Here is a 20,962-nt window from a genome sequence, read left to right as displayed (position 1 = left end):
TCTGTTTTTTGATAGAATGCAGGGGGGAATTTGCTTGGTTATTTTGTATCATAAGAAATATCTTTTAAGCCATTATTATATCCAACCAAATCAAATGCAGACTTCCAAGGTTATATTTTAAAAATATTGTAAGGGATCTTAAACTCAACACAAATTTTTAAGTGCTTGTTTTGTGAAGGCTACTGAATAGGTCATTAGAATAGAAATTCCTAAACTGCTAAATAAACTTTTATTAAAAGATCAAAATGACTGACTATCTGTGAAGATAAAATATAAAAGTATCATTACGTATTCTTTCTTCTTTGATAGTGATTTCACATATCACCCATGAGTTATAATCTTTCCACAGTGTTGGAATGCTGCACTTCATTAATCAAAGTTTGACAGCAGACCATTTTGAGCTCACCTCAACATGTGATTCTAAATAAGCATAAGATTGGCTGCTCGATATTTTTCTGTCATATATATTGTGAATTCATGCGATCACTGCTAACTAACTGATCGTTCATTGGCTACAGCTGCCTTTCATGTTAAAATTTACAATATTGGATACTGTTCCGTATCGTTCAATTTTCATTCTCATCTTTAAAAAATGATATTACTATTTATTATCAATGGCATCAATAAATATTGATTTGCATTGAGTTATCTCCCATTGTATGTATTAAAAATTCGAATCTATCACCCCAAACATTGGAAAAAAGCTAGTCTAAGACAAATTGTTGAAATTAATTGGTCAATGGTTTTATTTCAGCTTTAATTTTAAAAGAACAAAGGATAGTATAAGATTTAACAGGTTTAAGAGACATTTAAAAAAATAAGCAGTGATAACGTGTTATGTAGAGTTATCTCCCCTTGTATGTTTATAATTTGAATGAATGTTCCAGGTTGAAGATTTTGTTGTCTATCGGCCAAAACATTGGAAAAAAGCAAGAGTAAGACAAGTAGTTGAAATTTAATTGGTCTTTGGTTTATTTCAGCTTTTACTCTTTAATTATAAAACTAAAGGATAAAGGATAGATTTAATAGGTTCAGGAGATATTAAAAATTTAGTGGTAATGATCGTTATATAGGACAGCTATCAATCCTAAGATGACTAGTTTATTTAGTTATTAATTTTCCACAACTCCTAAATGGAGCCCCTGTTAAAACAATATATGAACTTAAAATAGCCTTTTAGTGATGGTTTTAGGTGTAACCAGGAAGCATGTAGTGGGCAGAGTACACATTTGAGATTAAAAATACCAAAATGACTAATATAGGAAGTACTATCTATATCTGGTGATTTCAATTAGGAATTTATTTATTCATTTGTACTGATATGATCATGATACTAACGTTATATACATATATGTACTTCATAAAAAAAAAATATTATTATGGTTAACATTGTTAATTATGTTATTAAACATATTAAAGATATTCTTTGCTGAATTAAAAATCTTAGGTTGTTTTCAATGACTATTGAAAATAGTAAAATACCAAAATTATGTTGATTCTTCCAAACTTTTGGTGGTCAAAAGCATTTGAACCTCCACTTTTTAAGAAGTCAGATTAGCCTTTAACAGTATCATGTTGGTTTTGCCAGCATACTTCTAATTCAAACATCAGAAATTTATGTGTGGAGATTTTTTTATTTTTTTTTTGTCATTTTATTGTCCCCATTTTTTCTTCATATTTTTTCTATTGTGTTGAACAGTCATAACTGACTTTTAAAAAAATCTTTTAAGACAGCTTATTAAATTTCAATTTGTACCCATATCATGTGATAAAATCTTTTTAATAACCATTATTATTTGTTTGATTTACCTTTAAATAATTGTACCTGTTAAAAACATATTTTTGACCCTAGTTATTATCCTGACGTATGTTGATGGATAGAATTTCCCCCAAATAGATGAAATGTGAAAAATTTACGTGATCATATTTCAGCATACTTCTTTCAATTTAAAAATGAGGGGCCTGTCATGCTTCAATCATAATAATATAACCACCTGAATTTCCCACAAAAGACAAAAGAGGCAGCCTGTGTCATCTCCCCCCCCCCCCTAAAAGTAAAGCCTCTTTTTGACGATTAAGCTGATTTTCTCTGGCATATAAACAAAACAAGTATTCAATAAACAATCAATAAAAAAATAGCCTGACTGTATAAAAAAATTAACAAGCATCTGCTCAACGAAGAACAGAACATTTATTTTATCAATAAAATTTTGTGGCGTGTATTTATTAAAACTCTCATTTTTTTAAAAAATGCTTTGCTTTCATTTTCATTTAATAAAAAAAAAATCCAATAGAATGCTATTCACATTTACAGATACAAATCACATATTTACTGTATAAAATAAGTTATCTCACGATTACTCATGATGATAATATGAATATTTTCCCCAATCCCGTCCCTAGGATTTTCATGGCATTCCATCTATGCCATCGATTTTTCATGGAAAAAGGATGGAAACGATGTAAAATTTGATGAAATTCCATGAAATTTATGGCAAAAATTTTCCATGGCAAACATTGCCATGGTTTTCATATTTTGTATAAAAGAAATTCCATGGAAAGGATGAAAATCTATGGCAATCGATGGCAAAGTTTGGACTTTAACTTTTTGGGGGGATGGAAACGATGGCAAACTTGGACTTTGAAATTTTTAAGGAAGGCAAACGATGGAAAAGCAACACTTAGAAATTTTCTAAGATGAAAACGAAGGCAAATTGGACTTAGAATATTTTGATGATTTGAAACATAAAAAGTTACTGAAACATTATCAATACTCTTGTATGAGAATATTAGGAGGATTCCGCTTAAAAATAGCTGGATCCCCGAGATGGAATCCACCTAAAAATTAAGTTCCTTTAATTTTTTTTTCAAATGAAAAATATATCAATACTGATGAGAGTGTGCATGATAATTATTTGTGTCATAAAGCCAGTATTTGTACCACCCTGAAATCCAACATATATTTGAAGAGTCTTAAAGATTGCATATTCAAAATTCAATTAAATATAAAATGTGATAGCATTGTTAGGTAATTTATAACTTTATGTTATGTGTTGCTATTTATATACATTTAAACAAATAAAAAGTGACCAGAATATTATATATTTATTTCACTAACAGTAATTAAGGAAATAAGTTATTTTTTAATTTTCCAACATAGGAAATGCAGGTTAAATTAATTTATTTTCAAGTACAATTAATGATTAAGTGTATCTCTTTTAAATTAAATAATAATCATGATACAGTGTCGATAATACACAAATATTATTTCCATGCAGTCTCTTTCTTAACAATTAGTGATAGAAATGTTATGTAGGTTCCACATCTGTTTCCATTTGCCTCTGTGAAATGGACAGGAAATGATATGTACACATTCATTGACAAGAGTTGGGGCCCAAAGAAGGAGACCATATGGCTTTGTACATTTCTCTTAAATTTCTACAGTCTAAAATATAAAAATAATAGATAAAAATTGGTGAATATTTTTTATTTATTATTATATATATCTAATATTTAAGATTTAGGTAATTAATAGTATAATTAGGGAAACATTTCAAGGAATCAAACAACTCCCCAAACAACCCCAACACTGGTCAGATTCAAAATTTGAACTTGCAGACATTACAAGAAAAGATGTCTTATTTATCTTGACCAAAATATGAATTTTACCATGGATGTAGAGTTGTAGCCTAAAAAGAGCCAAAGTATTCTATTAACATTAAAAAGTGCAGATGTATTATTCTGATGACATAACTATTGGATTTGTGAAGATTGATGTTTTCATATATTTTGGATTAAATCTTCTGGTAAGTACAAATTATGAATAAGTATTTCAACCTTTTTGAATATTATGAAACTGCTATTTCCTTCAAATAAATTGTGACACATATAAGTACCATGTAGGATCAAGAGAATAACTATAAAAGACCATGCAATTTTTGCATAATTACATCATGTACATAATTACTGTGGTATTATGACAAGACTTATATCTTTAAGACAATCTATTTTATAGAATATTATTCGATAGTAGTTTTGGCAAAATTAGAGATCTGTAGTATGACTGTAATAATTATATACATGATATATATAGACATCTATTCTGAAAAATCAAAAAGTATTATCTTTTAAAATTAGTACAATATGTTCTGAATTATCATGATTATGGATCAAATTTAAGATTTTAAAAATGGCAAGACATACATGTAAATATGGGCCTATGATGTTAAAGTGAAATAAAAGACCAATAGAATAACCTATACGCTTCATACAGAATATGTAATAATTATTTTGTTTAATTGTAATATTTCTTATATTTTAATTGTAATATGTTCTATATTTCAGAACTGCATGGTGAAACAAAAGAAAATTGTTTTCTGATAGGACTGAAGAATGGACACATTCAACATGTTCAATCAGACTTGGAGTAAGTAGTTTTATATGAAAGAAATTCTTATGAATGCTTTTTAAGTAATTTTTGCACATATTGGACTTTCAAAACATTATTGAAAAAAATCAAAAGTTGTAAAACCATCTGTAATATTAATTTTTATATAAACATGATATACATATTTGAAAATTTGGGGCTACAGCCCACAGGTCTTATTTTATTGAAAAAATCCCCAAAACAGGTCATTATAATTATCTGCCCTTGATTTTACAAGGATTCTTTTCTAAAAATACAATTACTCTTTAAAACATGCTTAACATCTTATTTTTCATAGTTTAATTTTATAATTTCGCGTTTTAGATGTTTCTGTTGTATATTGAATGATATACATGATATATGGTAAAAATAGTAAATTCAATATAAAAAAGAAGTTGTGGTTTGATTGCCAATGAGACAACTATCAAACCAAAATGACACAGACATTAACAACTATAGTTCACCATACAGCCTTCAACAATGAGAAAAGCCCATCAAGTCAATATGTCAAAACGAAGGAAAACCCCACCTACTTGTTTTATTTCACTAGTATATATATGATATTTTTCAGAATAGATATTAATATATATGGTAACTTTTTTTTAGGCATCATACAAAAGAAATGGAAAGTTGTCCACTAGGTCATCAACCATCTGCCGAAGCCAAGAAAGGAACACAAGACAAGATAGACGTCAGATAGCAATAATGAGCTTTGAACATTTCCAAAATGTTTAACTTTACATTAAAACATAGTCTAATTTTAATAGTTTTTAATTTTTTTTATCTATTTTGCTAGCAATATATGGCAATGAAATTTTAACGGTGAAGCTTTATTTTGAAAGTAATGAGGTTAATTCAATCTGATGAGAACTCCTGCAGATATTTACTTTCCCAGTGTCCTATTTTGAAAAGGACAAAGGACAAGAATATGTTATTAAACTATACAGAACTATATAAGGTAATATTGCAGGTCTGCATGTCCATTTGTGAGTGAATACCAGGGAAATGCCATGGATGCCATACTTTCCATGGCAATCTGTAATTGTTGCCATCATTTTCATGGCAACCTGCCATAGATGCCATACTTTTCATAGAGGCCATGCCAACCTGCCATTGATGCCATACTTTCCATGGAAATCATGGCAATTTGCCATCGATGCCATGATTTCCATCCTTTTATGATTTAATGGCAACGATGGAAATACTGGGTATACAATCCCTGTCACTCTTTTTTTCGATGCCATGGAATTCATGAAAACCATGAAAAAGCTCGTTTCAATACTCCATCCTTTTCATGGCAACAATTTTGCCATGGAAATTCCATGGAATGCCATGAAAATCCTAGGGACGGGATCCTAATAGATATTCTTTTATCTGTTCATAAACATCTATTTCATTGACAAATATTCATTGTATTGAAATTGGATATTTTGTAACATATGTGGCAACCTTGATTTATTCGTATTAATTGTATCTAACTGTATATGGCAAGTTGTCAAAATATCCAGGCATCGTCCATCTCCTTAGTATCAAGATTTATTATTCTGGTTCTGCATTCTTCGATTGATTTTGACATTTTATATCGTAGTTCTAGACTTAATATAAATTTGAATTGATTTACAATCATCTTACTATGAGGGGGGAGGGGGTTGTCGATTCTGAATTTAAGGCTTTTTTCTTTTCTTTTTTCCCCCATTGTTCTCTATTCTTAAATATTGTTAAACTTTATGAATCTCTATATTTGTGGCTTTTTCTCAATTAAAAAAAAAGAAAAATTGGAACATTATAATTTCTATTCTGTAAACCCCCATCCAGACCCTTGTACTACATTGTCTGTGGAGGGTTGAGGTTTGAAAAAATGAAAATCAGGGAAAAATGCTGAATATAAGGACTTTGAAATAATGAACAGAATATAGATATAAGAAGATGTAGTATAAGTGCCAATGAGACAACTCTCCATCTAAGTCATAATTAATAAAAGTAAATCATTATAGGTCAAAGTACGGTCTCTGAATCAACACAGAGCCTTGCCTCACACCAAACAGAAAGCTAATTATAAAGGGCCCCAAAAATTACTAGCACCAACTTTAGGACAGATGTGTTTCTGTACTAGAGGGCACTTATGTCAATAATTAGGTTGAATCCTTTTTGTTCATTGTTCAAGGTTCATATATATAGAGATATTGGAATTTCAAACAAGCCAACAGGGTTCAGATATAATCATGTAGACAAATAAAATTGATAATGGAAATGGGGAATGTGTCAAAGAGACAGCAACCTGACCAAAAAGTAGAAAACAGCCAAAGCCATCAATCGGGTCTTCAACATAGCGAGAAAATCCCACACCCAGAGATGGACTTCAGCTGGTCCCTCAGCATAATTAATGTGTACCAGTTCAGTAAAAATGGACTTCATATTAAAGTTACTGAACTCCAGTATATAATTTAACTAAAATGAAAATTAGTAAATAGAATAGCATAGAAGTGATAGGATTCATAGTAAATATGAAATTGGAGATTGATAAAGGGAGTGCATAAACAAAAGGTTAAAGGGTTCCTTAATCTAGTCATAAAATACTTCCCCCACATACATAAACCCCCAGCTTTTAATGTGGTAATTATGTTACAAACCATCCTTAGTATTTCCGATAAAACATAACCTAATTTGTCGATTGAAATGTTTAAGTTTGGATTTAAATGTTTATCAATATTATAGATTTTTATTGACATTTTCAAGTGCTAACATTGTTAAATCTCTTGGGCAAGCAATACAATGTAGACGTGTTTAGTATTGAGGATATAGACGATTAATGTGCAATTTAATTCAGTCTGATAAGGCAATCGCTTAAGCCTTTACAACTGATTATTGTCGAGTCTGTGACATTCATGTTGCAGGAAGTTTGGTTTTTATAAATTCTATATTTAACTGATAAATAGACTCACTTTACAGTCATCTATAAAATGGAGAATGTAAATGGGGAATGTGTCAAAGGGACAACAACCTGACCAAAGAGCAGACAACAGCCGAAGGCCACCAATGGGTCTTCAATGCAGGGAGAAACTCCCAAACCTGGAGGCATGCTTAAGCTGTCCCTTAAACAAAAATGTTCAGTTATGAAGGACGTCATACTAAACTCCAAAACATACACAAGAAACTAAAATTAAAAATCATACTAAGACTAACAGAGGTTCCTGAATATACACACATAAACTATCACTATATCAGCATAAATATTCTGGGGAACCCTTTACAAATGTTTTAAGGTATAAGAGAGGGTTCTGTTCTCACAAATTCTTCACAGATTCTTTATGTGATTGTCTAAAACCAGAAAGGACTATATAGTTGTCAAGCATATCTTAATTTATTTTGTTTAAGGTCGTAAATACAAAAAAGTTTTTTTTTTTTTTTTTTAAGAAATTCAAAAGCAAAAAAAATTTTTTTCAAAAAATAAACTAAAAGACAGACATCCACAAAATATAAATAATCATTACACCATATGATAATATACTTTAAAAACATGTCATATAATCGTCATAAGGAAATGAGTAGTTAAAAGTATGGAGATTATGTACTTTTGACATGAGTATTTATATTTCCTGTTGTTAATCTTTTTACATCCTAAAGTATGTCCTGAATCAGTAAAAATTCGGTCATTATGATAAAAAATCTTTTAATTGATCGGTATATTGAAAAATTCCATTGATTGGTTCTAATTTTTCAGTAATTAAAAAAAATCTAATACATTCTAACATAACTTTTTCTTTCACATCTTTGGATTTTTAAAATTAAAAAAAAAAATATTTAGATCAGGCATCATAAGCTGCATTGCTGATAAAGGTAAACCCAGTAAAGTGTTTATATATATGCATGTGATGCACACAATTATTTGATGTTATTTTCATTTTGATTATCTCTTTATATATGTGAGGAATGCAAAGCTATAAACATTCCTAAAATATCCATTTTGTAAATATATAGATTTTTCTGGTTTACAGGACTTGGCATTTATGTTTTTGTACATGTTTGGGTTAATCTGTATTATAATACACCATGTGGCTAGCACAAATTAAAAAAGGAAAAACAATTTTCAACCTTTTTTGCTTAAAATAAAAAAAAAAATGATTATAATTGGAAAAAATTGAATTGCATTGTTTGTTGTCTGCATAATATCCCCATTTAGCCAATATAATTTTCCAGTTGATTCCCAACACTTGAAAATAATTTCCCAGAACAGAACCTCACATAATTGCAACAACTGTATTTTTATACCTTATCAATAATGTACAGTTTTCAGGTTAAATTTCCATTAAAAAAATTGATTTTTATTATGTAATTTTCTGTAGGGCAGATATTTACTATAGCAATATTGGTTGACAAGCGGTAAATCCTATCTCTATGGAGGACGTTTATTCGAAATGCGTTAATAATTGTTTGTAAACATTGAAATAGATTTGATAAAAACAGATTAAACAATCGTATTTTTCGTAATTCAGGATACCAATGTATTACGCGGACGGATAAATCTTTTAAGTAGATTAAAGCGTTGTTTTTGATGATGTATGTCTGCTCAAAATTGTTATTATTACTTTAGATGTTTGATACAGATTCAGAATTCTTCTAAAAAAAAAGGGGGGGCTGACTTTCCATACATCATGTTATTCTCTGCTAAAAAATTGTGTACAAAGACAAAAAGGATTTTTTACTGAACAAGCTTTGAATTTTCACATTTATATTTAAAAAAAGATATTATTCTATTGCAAAATTCTTAAAATTCTCATCTTATTGACACTTAGACCTTGCATCAGTCATTTTCTGAACTATCTGGCCACAACCCATTACTCTAAATATTGGTTTGGTTGTTGTAATGTATTTGTTGTAAATGAAAGAAAAAGCTTTTCGATATAAGATCAAATGTTTGCTTTTTGTTAAGTTAATTATTCTGACTTATGAGAAGGTGAAAGTGTAAATTTGGCTTACCGGTAATTAACTCCTATATCATTTTTTTTTCAATAATAATATATATTTACCAGACATACTTTAAACCATGAAAATTCACTTTTAATTGATTTCCTAATTTCATTACTAAGTTTGCATTTACATAATTTGCAAAACTACAAATTTTAACTTTTACAATAAGCATAAAACCTTGTTTCAAAATTCCAATAGGAAAAAACCATTATGTCATTGTATTACATGAAGATACTTGATATAACATGGTAGACATGAATAGCTAAAGGGAAAACGGTACTATTTATTCTGCCATAGGCGACAATACTAACATTTTCTAATTTTAACACTTTTTAAAATAAAAACCTGGATAAAACAGTTATGTGTGGTGTTAGTACTTTATTACTCTATTTTAAAAATTGAAGCCAAATAGTATCATGACCAATTTCCAACGGAGCTTGTTTATGTTATCCGTGCCCACCGTCATTTTGCAGCAAATTTATAAAATTTTGAAAGCCTTTTCGAATAATTCTCTAGAAAATATTTAAATAGGTTTTAAAATTTATATTGTAAATATAAACACTGCAGTTATTCATAGATAAATAAAAAAATATATTGTACCCTTACATCCAATCACGGCGCTCCTAAGTTGACTTCCTTCACCTGTCTTGGGTACACAAAAGGCCAACCTAATGCTAGGAAAATGTAATACTACCGTTTTCCCTATAGAAAATGTCTACTCTGAAGTTAAGAAGGATAATAAAGAAACTGAAGAAGGCCAGACATCTTACAAAATATGCATAAAATAAGAAATTTGTTGATTTATAAATTTTTGCTTTGCAATATACCAAATATATAAATTATTCATGACAGTTTTAATATTCTTGATTGACGATTGGAAAAAGTTATTGTCTACAGATAAACATTATGCAGAAAATAGACTTTTTGTAGTTGGATGTAATTTATTTTTAGACTACTAACTCAGTTTTATTTGAAGTATACATGTAGGTGTAAAATAATGAGAGAATATGTCTTAATATTTTGTGAAATCTCAAATTAAAACAGAAAGATTGTACCTACTACAGCTACATTTTGAAAATAGACAACAGCTTCTGCAACTGACTTGTCTTTCAATGGTTAAATTTTACTTGGTGTACAATATTGAAATTCATAAGTTGTCTTTCAATGGTTTAATTTTACTTGGTGTATAATATTGGTGGTCTCAAGTTGTTTTTTCCTTGGTTAAATCTAACTTGGTGTACAATATTGAATTAATTTTCTTAATTTATTAAGCTTAACATTTTAATCTGTATCTTTTCACAGACTGATGACAGATTGAGGAGGCATTTAGCAGAAGCCATAGCAAGGTGCTGTAACTGGGGCAACAACAGGACAGCTTTTGGACGAGAAGGTGCTGTAGCCCCTCTTGTTAAATATTTGAAATCCACAGATGAAGATGTTCACAGATCAACAGCCAGAGCTTTGTTCCAGTTATCCAAAAATCCTGAAAATTGTATAACAATGCATGAAGCTGGAGTTGTTAAGGTAACATATTTCATGTTTTTCTGTGTTGTTGAAATTGGATTTATTTATTATTATTATAAGAGTTTATGTACTTTATTATAATGTCATGATTTCTATTATTTTTACAAGGTTTCGTTTTAGTGTTTTTCTTGTCCTAGATTCTTAACTTTTTGTATGGATGTGTCTATGCTAGAGGATATTAAATATTTTTATCATGTTTATTGTGAAATGAGCCTAAATAATCCCATTCCGAAATTTTCATACTTTAATTTAATAGTTACTTAGTCTTAAAATGAAACATTAGAAGATTTGTACAGTACCGAAAAAAGAAAGAAAGAAATATGTAGGATACAAATAGTATGATTTTACCAATCAATACATTAAAGGGCTGCTAGGTATGTAGCATGCACTTCTCTTTCGAATCTCACCAAATTTTCGGACAGTTTCAGATAGAGAAGTCACTTCTCATTTCATTCTAAAGTAGTGTGAGCCTGACATTAACCCAGGACTTTTATCTATTAAACCAATACAAATAAAAGAAAGGCACTAGGCCTAGGCAGGTCAAGTTTTTTGGTTTCTCTTTGCTGGACGAAGTTGTAGGTGCCATATAGTTTTACCCTTGTCCGAACATTCCATTATTTCGTCATTCCGCAACAAACCATTAGATGGAGTTATTTTCTAAACGCCTTCAGATATTGGGCTGATTTTTGGTATGTGAGTTAACCATGATGAGTTACAGTTTAAGTTTCGTTTCGCTCCACTAATTTTTTGCCAAAATTAAGGGCTTTGTACTTTGAGAAATTGTTGAAAAATCACAGTTATACATTTTTTTTTCTAAACGCCTTCAGATATTGGGCTTATTTTTGGTATGCGAGTTAAACCATGATGAGTTACAGGTCAAGATAAAGTTTCGTTCCGCTGTGCTAATTTTTGCTGAAATTACGGGCTTTGGACTTTGACAAATTATTAAAAAATCACAGTTATACAGATTTTTGTTCTATACGCCTCCAGATTTTGATCTGATTTTTGATATGTGAGACTACCATCATGTTTGTGTCTGCATGTGTTTATATTGAAATTGCAGATTTTGAAACTTTTTGGGACGGTGCCATTTGATGTGTTGCTTTGACACATCTAGTTTATAAATATTTCCTTTCGTTTTCTTTCAGCCTTTAATAAAAATGGTCGGAGCACAGGATGAAGAATTACAGGAAGCTTCGGCTGGTTGTATAGGAAACATAAGAAGACTGGCACTGGCTAATGAAAAAGCTCGATACTCATAGTGCAAGACTGTTTAACCAATGGACAACAATTTAATTTACATGACAAATCTGTGATATTTATGGGGGGAAAAGAATATTGTACTGCCTAATATTGTAAAGATACATGTTAAAATATTTTTGGCAATATTTAAATTTAATGTTATTTTCAGACTATTAAATATGTAATTTTAAGTTAGTGCTGATGTTGGGGATAATTTTTAACGGGAGGAAGCGATGAAAAAGGGGGGAGGGGTAACATCAGTGTACATGCAATTGCATTTTGCAATATATATCTAGCATTATATGATTTTTGTCTGGTAACTTCTGAAAATGAAAATAAATAACAACCAATATTCATTAAATTTAGTTTAATAATTAACATCGATGAAACAACATCAAATTTTTTCTGATGAACAACAATAAATTATACATACATTGGAATTTGATAAGTTATACAACAACAATAATATACAGTTCCCATTTTAACAACAAATTGAAATGAATTAGATTAGCAGTAGACCAAAAATGGATAACATTTGAATTCAATTATTTATAGAACATGCAATTACAAAAAAACTCAGGCTATTAGAATATTACAACAATAAGCTACATTAAAATTCTGTTTGCAGTAGAAGAACATCTATTTATTACAAAATAAACTTTGTTATTAATAAAAACAACTGTTATTTCTTTAGAATTAAGATATCTTAAGAACAAATTTATGAAGTTCAGTAACCAGTATTAGAAGAACAGAATATAGAATATAATTATAAAAACCTTTTTTTATTAAAATGTAATTGTTAGAAATAACAAATCTGTTATAATTGGTCACAATAAATATTATTTTTCAAATGTTATGCAAATGATTTTGAATAGCATTGAAGATGAAACAGTGAGAAAAAATGGCAACATTAATTTTAAAAAATGCATTTAATAGATTATTTCTTTCAGTTTTTTTTAACTAGAACAGGTAGAATGTTTTTTTTTTTTTTTATTATATTTAATTTTTTTTCTGTAATGAACTTTAGATATAATTATTTAAGTTTCATTTAGTTGAAATATTTATTTGAATACATTGTAAATTTCAACTGAGTGTTATGATGAATTCATTCCGTCCTTTGTAAAGATGCAGCTTGAGAAAAAAATATATTTATTAATGTTTTTTATTGTAATTTTTATTCCATTTTGTTTTGACTGTAAGAAAAAAATATTATACTTTGGACTATTTTACATCTGTTAGCCAATAAAAGAAAGAAAAAATATATCTGTTTTATAAAAGATTGTGTTTAGAAAATGATTGTGTCAGGAATACTGTGAATATATTATTGTTCAGTGACCATAATGACAGAGAGGTCTAAGCAGTGGCGGATCCAGAGGGGGGGGTTCCGGGGGTTGGAACCCCCCTTTTTTTTTGGCCGATCAATGCATTTGAATGGGAGCATATAGTTGGAACCCCCCTTTACTCTGGGTTGGGACCCCCCCCCCCCCCCCCTTTTTTTTAAATGGCTGGATCCGCACCTGCTAAGTTATTCATCACTGTATAAAAGAGAGGCAAAGGATACTACTGTGGATTCATTTATTTTCGTGGGTACCAATTTTCGTGGATTGAAGAAAAGTTGCGTATTCGTTGATATTTGATTTCGTAGTTTTGGCACAGTCTGCATTCATTCCTTTAGAAAATGCGTTATTTGTTGAACATCTAAATTCGTTGTTCTCCTGTACCCTCGAAATCAACGAAAATTGGAATCCAACGAACATTAATGAATCCACAGTATAACATAAACTTGTCAACACTGAGATTGTGAGCTGGAAAGCCTGAAACCCAGCACTTGAATGATGTGCTCAACTCAATTCATATCACCTTCAACAATGAGAAAACCCGTACAGTTATAAAAGCCCCTGACATGAAAAATATGACACAATTGAATTGAGAAAACTAATAGTCTAATTTGTAACAAAAATAAATATGAAAGACATGAACCAATGAAAAACACTTAACTGCAGGCTCCTGACTTGGGACAGGCACATATTGAATATGGAGGGCTAAACTAGTTGGCTAGTGCCAAACCCTTATCCTAATGTTGGACAGTGGTGTAACAAACAACATAACATACTATAAAAATCAAATGAAAATGGCTCACTTAACTTATCAGATCGTTACAAAGTAAAAAATATCTAGTTAAAACACAGACCTGCAGCGTATCTATACATTCCACATAAAAAAGACTCTGAGAGTAATCACAGTAATAGACAGCTTGTTCAAAGCAAATAAAAACTAATGAAATTATCATGAATCTAATTTTGTTATTTTCATAAGAAGACAATAAGGACCAATAAAAATTAAAATATAGAAGACCATACCTTTGACCTATAATGGTTTACTTTTATAAATTGTGACTTAGATGGAGAGATGTCTTATTAGCACTCATACCACATTTTCTTATATCTATGCAAACACAAAAGGGCAACTCTATGGACAAAATAAAAACTTCAGGAATGGTATGGCTTTTAGGCAGCAACCATTTGATTTTCTTTTTTTTTTGTTTCCATTTTTTGGAGAAAAAAATAATTTGTTTTTGATTCTGAGAAAAAAAATTGTTTGTTTCACCCTCAGCTGCCACTATATGTAATGCTAAAATTGAAAGAAATTTTTTTTTCGACTTGTCGCGAAAAAAATACCATAGCCCCTCCGGAAAATCAAATGGTTGCTGCCTTAGTCACAAACTCATTTGATAGAAAACTAAAGTTTGAGAAAAAAACAAGAATGTGCATACTAAAATGTCTTGCCTACATTTCTTATCATAATTGAAATAACATTGAAAGTATGCAATAGTTTACACAATTTTCAAATAAAATTGATATTATCAAAGATAATTGTTAATAAGGTCAAGGTCATATGAACCCTGTCAAACAGACCTGTATTTCTAACAATTATACAACACACACAATATATTTAAATATATATAAAATATATTGCTTATGGTATGTTAAACAAGGAACTATTAAAATATAACATTGAACTTGAAAATGAGGTCAAGGACAAATGAAACCAACCAGAAAGGTATGCACATTGTACAATCATATCGTGTATCATTCCAAAAATCAAATATTGTTGACCTATTTCTAATAGAATCAGAAAAACGGATCATAACACAAAAACTTGAAAATGAGGTCAACTCTAAACTCCAGACCATAGTTTGGAAAAACCGTGATAAAACATATAAGCCTAAGCCGCTAAGCAGGTACACTTTGCATGAGAGAGTAGCAATTTTAAAGGCGGCAGGGTGAACATGTTTTGATGAGATCTCAGTCCCTCCCCTTGTATTATTAAGTTTTTGGCAGTATTGGTCATTACTGTATTCATAAAATCGTTAGATTGAGTTAAATAGATATTTAAAAATCTTCTAATTCTATTTAGTTCATTCCAATTGAATGTAGTAACATAAATGCATGCAGACTTATATTACTTATTTTACGAGAAACTATATATATTCACAATATTGTTATAAATCATTTAATTAGAAAAATACATTTATCTTTTCATCAATATGTTGCCTATTTAAGCAGATATATATAGCTAGTATGTGTCTATTGTTTACACACGTATCTGCATCTCAATAAAAACGAAACGCATTGTATAAAATGTATATATGCACAATCGTATGAGGGTTTGGATGGGGTTAACGGGATAAAGAATATAATGGACAAATGTGCAAAATAAAAGACTAAAAAATAACATTAATAAGAAATGGAGAAAAATAGGCAAAAATATAAAGAATAGAGAATAATGTGATGCTAAAATGCAAAGAATAGAGAATAATAAGCAAAATTTGTTAAGATTATAGAAAAATAAGCAAAACCCCAAAAGAATAGAGAATAATAAGCAAAATTTATTAAGAATAGAGAATAATAAGCAAACTATATATAAAGAATAGAGAATAATAAGCAAAATTTGTTAAGATTATAGAAAAATAAGCAAAATCCTAAAAGAACAGAGAATAATAAGCGAAATTAATGAATAGAAAATAATAAGCAAAACGTATTTTAAAAGAATAGAGAATAATAAGCAAAATTTATAAATAATAGAGAATGATTAGCAAAATTAATGAATACAGAATAATAAGCAAAACGTCGTATAAGAAAAGAGAAAAATGGCTTAAAATACAGAATAAAAGTTGTTTCTCCTCCAGAACCTCGTATATGCACAATTGTATTACTAGACAATCAAACTTTCAATTTCCCGTATAAATGTCATTTTAATCAATAGAAGGAGATGTTGAAACTTGAAATGTATGTGTCTGTATAGGCAATATTGATCATATTGAAACAAATATACTATAAATTCTAGAATTATATATATATTTAATATATATTTCAAAAAACGAAATGGCTGACTTAATGAATATTTGATAAAAGTACACATTTTTTTGTGTGCAAAATTATCCAAATATATCAATCGCGTTGTTAACGATTCATCGCAGATGCTTGATACATGTTTAATTGGTGTTTGTCCAACGTCCAGTGACAAATATTTCATTCGTATTCCATAGGAAAAGAGCGTTGTGTACGAAACCCTTGAAGGGCTATCGTGAGAGATTTTAGCTCGAAAAAAAACCCTATTCCAATGATACAATGGATGAAAAAAAAGCCTTAGTATATTTATGAAATAAAACGTTGGCTGTCCATTTTTCATTTTCAATATTAAGATATATAGAAAGGATTAAAAATATCGCTTTCGCTGTAAGATTTGTTACTTACTATTCATGTAGTTACATTGTAGTTAGATTTGTTACATTGTAGTTGTATTTGTTACAATGTAGTTGGATTTGTTACATTGTAGTTGAATTTGTTAATTTGGAAATTGATGAGACTGTCATCAAAGTGAGAGGGTTAGCGTCATAAAACCAGGTGTAATCCACCATTTTCTACATTTGAAAATGCCTGTACCAAGTCAGGAATATGACAGTTCTTGTCCATTCGTTTTTGATGCGTTTTGTTATTGATTTGCCATGTGATTATGGACTTTCCGAATTGATTTTCCTCTAAGTTCAGTATTTTTGTGATTTTACTTTTTACATTGTAGTTGGATTTGTTTCTATGTAATTAAATGTGTTACTATGTAGTCGAATGTGTTACTATGTAGTTGAATGTGTTACTACAGAGGCGGATTTAGGGGGGGGGGGGCAGGGGGCCCGGGCCCCCCTTTTTGGAAAAAAAATTGGTTGCTTATATAGGGAATCACTGAAGCGTGACTGGAGCGGGCCCCCTCTTAGGTCAGTCAGTGGGCCCCCACTTATGAAAATTTCTGGATCCGCCACTGTACTATGTAGTCGAATGTGTTACTATGGAGTCGAATGTGTTACTATGTAGTTGAATTTGTTGCTATATGAATGAATGAATTCTTTATTTGCAAAGCAGTAGTTACATGCTATAGCAACACAAACATATTTACATTGTGACACACAATAAACAACAGAGAACAATACAATTAGATATTACAATAGAAAAATTATCAACTTATTAGATGTGATCTAATCTGCCAGGCAGATTTCAAATAATTACATAATTTTCCAACTAAAGATCTAGATTTTGTTTGATACAGATACATAAGTTTTGTCACATTTGGCCACGAACAGTAATAATTTGGTAAAAACTGCAGCCGTACATGTCTATACACAGGACACACTAACGTAAAATGGTACTCATCTTCAACACTTTTCATATTACAGCAAGTACATAATCTGTTTTCTCTTAGTATATTTGTATAACGCCCCACCTCAACATTTAACTTCATAGTACCACTACGTAGCTTTGTGAAAAAATGTGAATTATAGTTATAATCTACGTAATCTTCAAAACAAAAATCTAATTTTAAAATTCTGTACATAGTAAGTTTCTCACAATCCTGTATAGATGCAGACCAGCTTTGAATATATTGATCTTTTAACCTAGTTTTTATTATATCTAATGATATATGTATACCAGACTGCTGGTACCATACGAAGTTTAAACCAATACTAAACAATAGGTCACGAACATTAGAAACCCAATTAGTTTTACCAGTATTTGCATCTCTGAGTAACAATATATAAATATCATACACAATAAGTGGTTTATGAGTTACAATTTTTAACCAGTATTTTAAAACTTTTTGTTTTCTAATTACATTCATTGGCAAACGCCCTAGTTCGCCATATAAAAATACATTTGGCGTAGTTTTACCCAGTTTCAAAATAGATCGACAAAAACGGTTATGGATAATTTCAACATCATTTCCACGATGGAAACCCCAAATTTCCGAAGCATACATGTAATTTATCACAGACGCAACCATACTATCGAACAAATCACATTTCTTTTTCTTCGTCAAGTATAAACCACTTGTAGAATTATTCAGAGCTGCCAAAGATCGTGAACCTTGTAAGGCTAATCGCTTCTGTGTTTTTAAAAATTTTCCATTACAGTGTATCAGCATACCAAGATATATATACGAATCGACAATTTCTAGTTCTTCGTTGTTGTAGAAAAATTTTGCAGTTACGGGTTGCCAGTTGGATTTGTTCAGGATTTAAATGAAGTGTTATATTCCCATCATCCAAAATTTGGCACACATATGATCACATATGAATTTCTCCGTCCAAAAATGTTTAAGGGAAATCTGCGGCTGTTGTTACCGGCTCTATACATATACCAAAGGAATAATAGCCCTGCAGCAAAACTGTGGCACAATCCAACCTCTTTTCCACTTTCCTTTAAAAAAAAAATAAGTTACTGAAAATTTCAACACATTGCTGCCATCTATCTTATAACTTAATCTTTTTTGTTCGTTTAATTGTGATGGAGTACATAGCTAAGTGCATGATTAAGGATAATTATATCAAATACATAAGGAAAGGTCAAATTTCGAACGGCCAATAGGCCAATGAACTTTCACAACGTCCGTACTGTGTAAATATTAGTGACCAACACATCCAGTGTGACATCCGTATTTACCAAATATATAGTCATTGCACAAGGTCATGCATGTTTTTTTCTGTATATGAAATCTACTTAAAAGTATACAGCGGCTGATATTACAGCGTAAAAATATATGATTGGTATAAATCCGAAAATATGTAATATATTTTCGAAGTACTTCTTAGGTACTAGTATAACCCCTATAGAAGTCTAAGTTCTCGTGCACTGTCTTATATATTGTTCATTGAACTGTGGTACATGTAGCAGTTATCGTGATTTGGTATTTCGTTGATTATGTAGTCTCATTTATATTCACGTGAGATGTGTCTCAGCTGATTATGTCATTTGAAAAAAATAATTTTATCATATCTATAATCTAAAGAATCATGGGTAATTTCATTGTTCGTACCCCAAAATGAAAATAACGTCACGTCATTGGTTGAATTTCCATTGTTTATGACATTTTTAACCAATCACGACGTTTTGGTGAACACTTTTGAAAATATTACCCAGGATGCATTAGATTCTTCACGGTGAATTAATAATTCGTCTTATGATCACACTTATCTGCAGTCATACCACAATGAGAACAACAACGATCGAAACATAATCATCTTCATAAACATTGAAATCATGATTCGGCTATGAAATTGATATTTATCTTGATTCTGAAATTGACTTCAAGAACTGGAGACAGGTCCAAGAGTATTTTCATGAGAGTCTTGATAATGGTGTCCTCATTTATATTATATTAAATGTTTACGCCATATTGATCTATTCTACATGTACCACCCTTTCTTATGATTCTGTAAACCCCATTAAGGATGTACTTAGGTGAGGTTATGTGAAAATTAATAAATCAACAATCTAAAATTGATACTATAACCTGTTAGAGCATTCGTTAAGGATAAAAATTGAAAGGTCATAGACCTCCTTTTCGAGATATTTGAGATTTAAAATATGGCGGGAAAAGGCTGACTCGGACTTTTACCTTATATTTGCATTGGTATCATAAGGTCTCAAAACAAAAGAAAAAAAATTAAGAATCTTTTAAAATTTTGGTAAATGACCTTTCATGAGCTATTAAGTCTTATATAAAAAGATAAATGGGTGTTATAGGGCAAAATATGACTATAGTTGTTACGCTATCTGAAAAGTAATCTTGTGCTGGAGGGGCGGTGTCTCTCTTATGGAGATACATATATGGCTTTTGCATTGACTTTTACATGTCCCACTCCTTACATTGGCTTGTTGGCGCACCATTCCCCTTTTCCAATGACCTTGGTCAGATCTAAGAATTTGCACAAAAATCGCGCAGTTTACTATGCAGTTGCAAATTTACTTTAAAAAGGCAATCAGTTTTGAATAATTTCTAATTGGTTGGTGGAGATTTCAGTTGTTTAGTCTTTAGAGTTCTAAGTTGTAAGTTGTAGACTGTTTTTATCGTTTGCTCGTTTTTCTGTGTTTTTCATGGCATTTTCAGAATAGTTTTGATTTATGAGAATGACTATCCCTGTCACAATTAGTGTCTTTTAAGTCCTCAGGCGCGGATCCAGAGAGGGGGGGGGGGGTTCCGGGGGTTGGAACCCCCCTTTTTTTGGACGATCAATGCATTTGAATGGGGACATGTAATTGGAACCCCCCCCCCCCCCCTTTGTCCTGGGTTAGGAAATCCCCCCTTTTTAAAATGGCTGGATCCGCCCCTGGTCCTTGTTATTTATGTTAATACATCAATGCCATTCTGCTTATTTTCTACTGTTGCTTATTCTAACGGCGGACTTGGACTTCTTTTTATTGAGTTTTAAGTGTGCGTTCTGCTGTGATTTTGTTTATTTGCTACTCTACT

At 30.5% G+C, this 20,962-nt stretch overlaps 1 protein-coding gene and 1 long non-coding RNA gene across 3 annotated transcripts in view; both read left to right on the top strand.

The window, feature by feature from the left end:
• LOC139503422 (outer dynein arm-docking complex subunit 2-like) overlaps window positions 1-13,421 on the top strand; it is a 30,142-nt gene extending 16,721 nt beyond the window's left edge. For both annotated transcript variants that reach the window (XM_071293202.1, XM_071293201.1), the window contains 2 exons: window positions 10,697-10,918; window positions 12,067-13,421. In XM_071293202.1, coding sequence (XP_071149303.1) covers window positions 10,697-10,918; window positions 12,067-12,180 — 336 coding nt within the window. In that variant the 3' untranslated portion in view covers window positions 12,181-13,421. The remainder of the gene's footprint in view (window positions 1-10,696; window positions 10,919-12,066) is intronic.
• LOC139503423 (uncharacterized) lies at window positions 3,676-5,144 on the top strand. The gene is made up of 3 exons (XR_011659099.1): window positions 3,676-3,806; window positions 4,345-4,426; window positions 5,033-5,144. It is a non-coding gene; the product is annotated as an uncharacterized lncRNA (long non-coding RNA).
• Window positions 13,422-20,962: the final 7,541 nt, after the last annotated feature.

The sequence above is a fragment of the Mytilus edulis genome, chromosome 14, assembly GCF_963676685.1.
Source record: "Mytilus edulis chromosome 14, xbMytEdul2.2, whole genome shotgun sequence".
NCBI classification, from domain to species: domain Eukaryota; kingdom Metazoa; phylum Mollusca; class Bivalvia; order Mytilida; family Mytilidae; genus Mytilus; species Mytilus edulis.
This window is presented reverse-complemented; position numbering and strand designations above follow the sequence as displayed.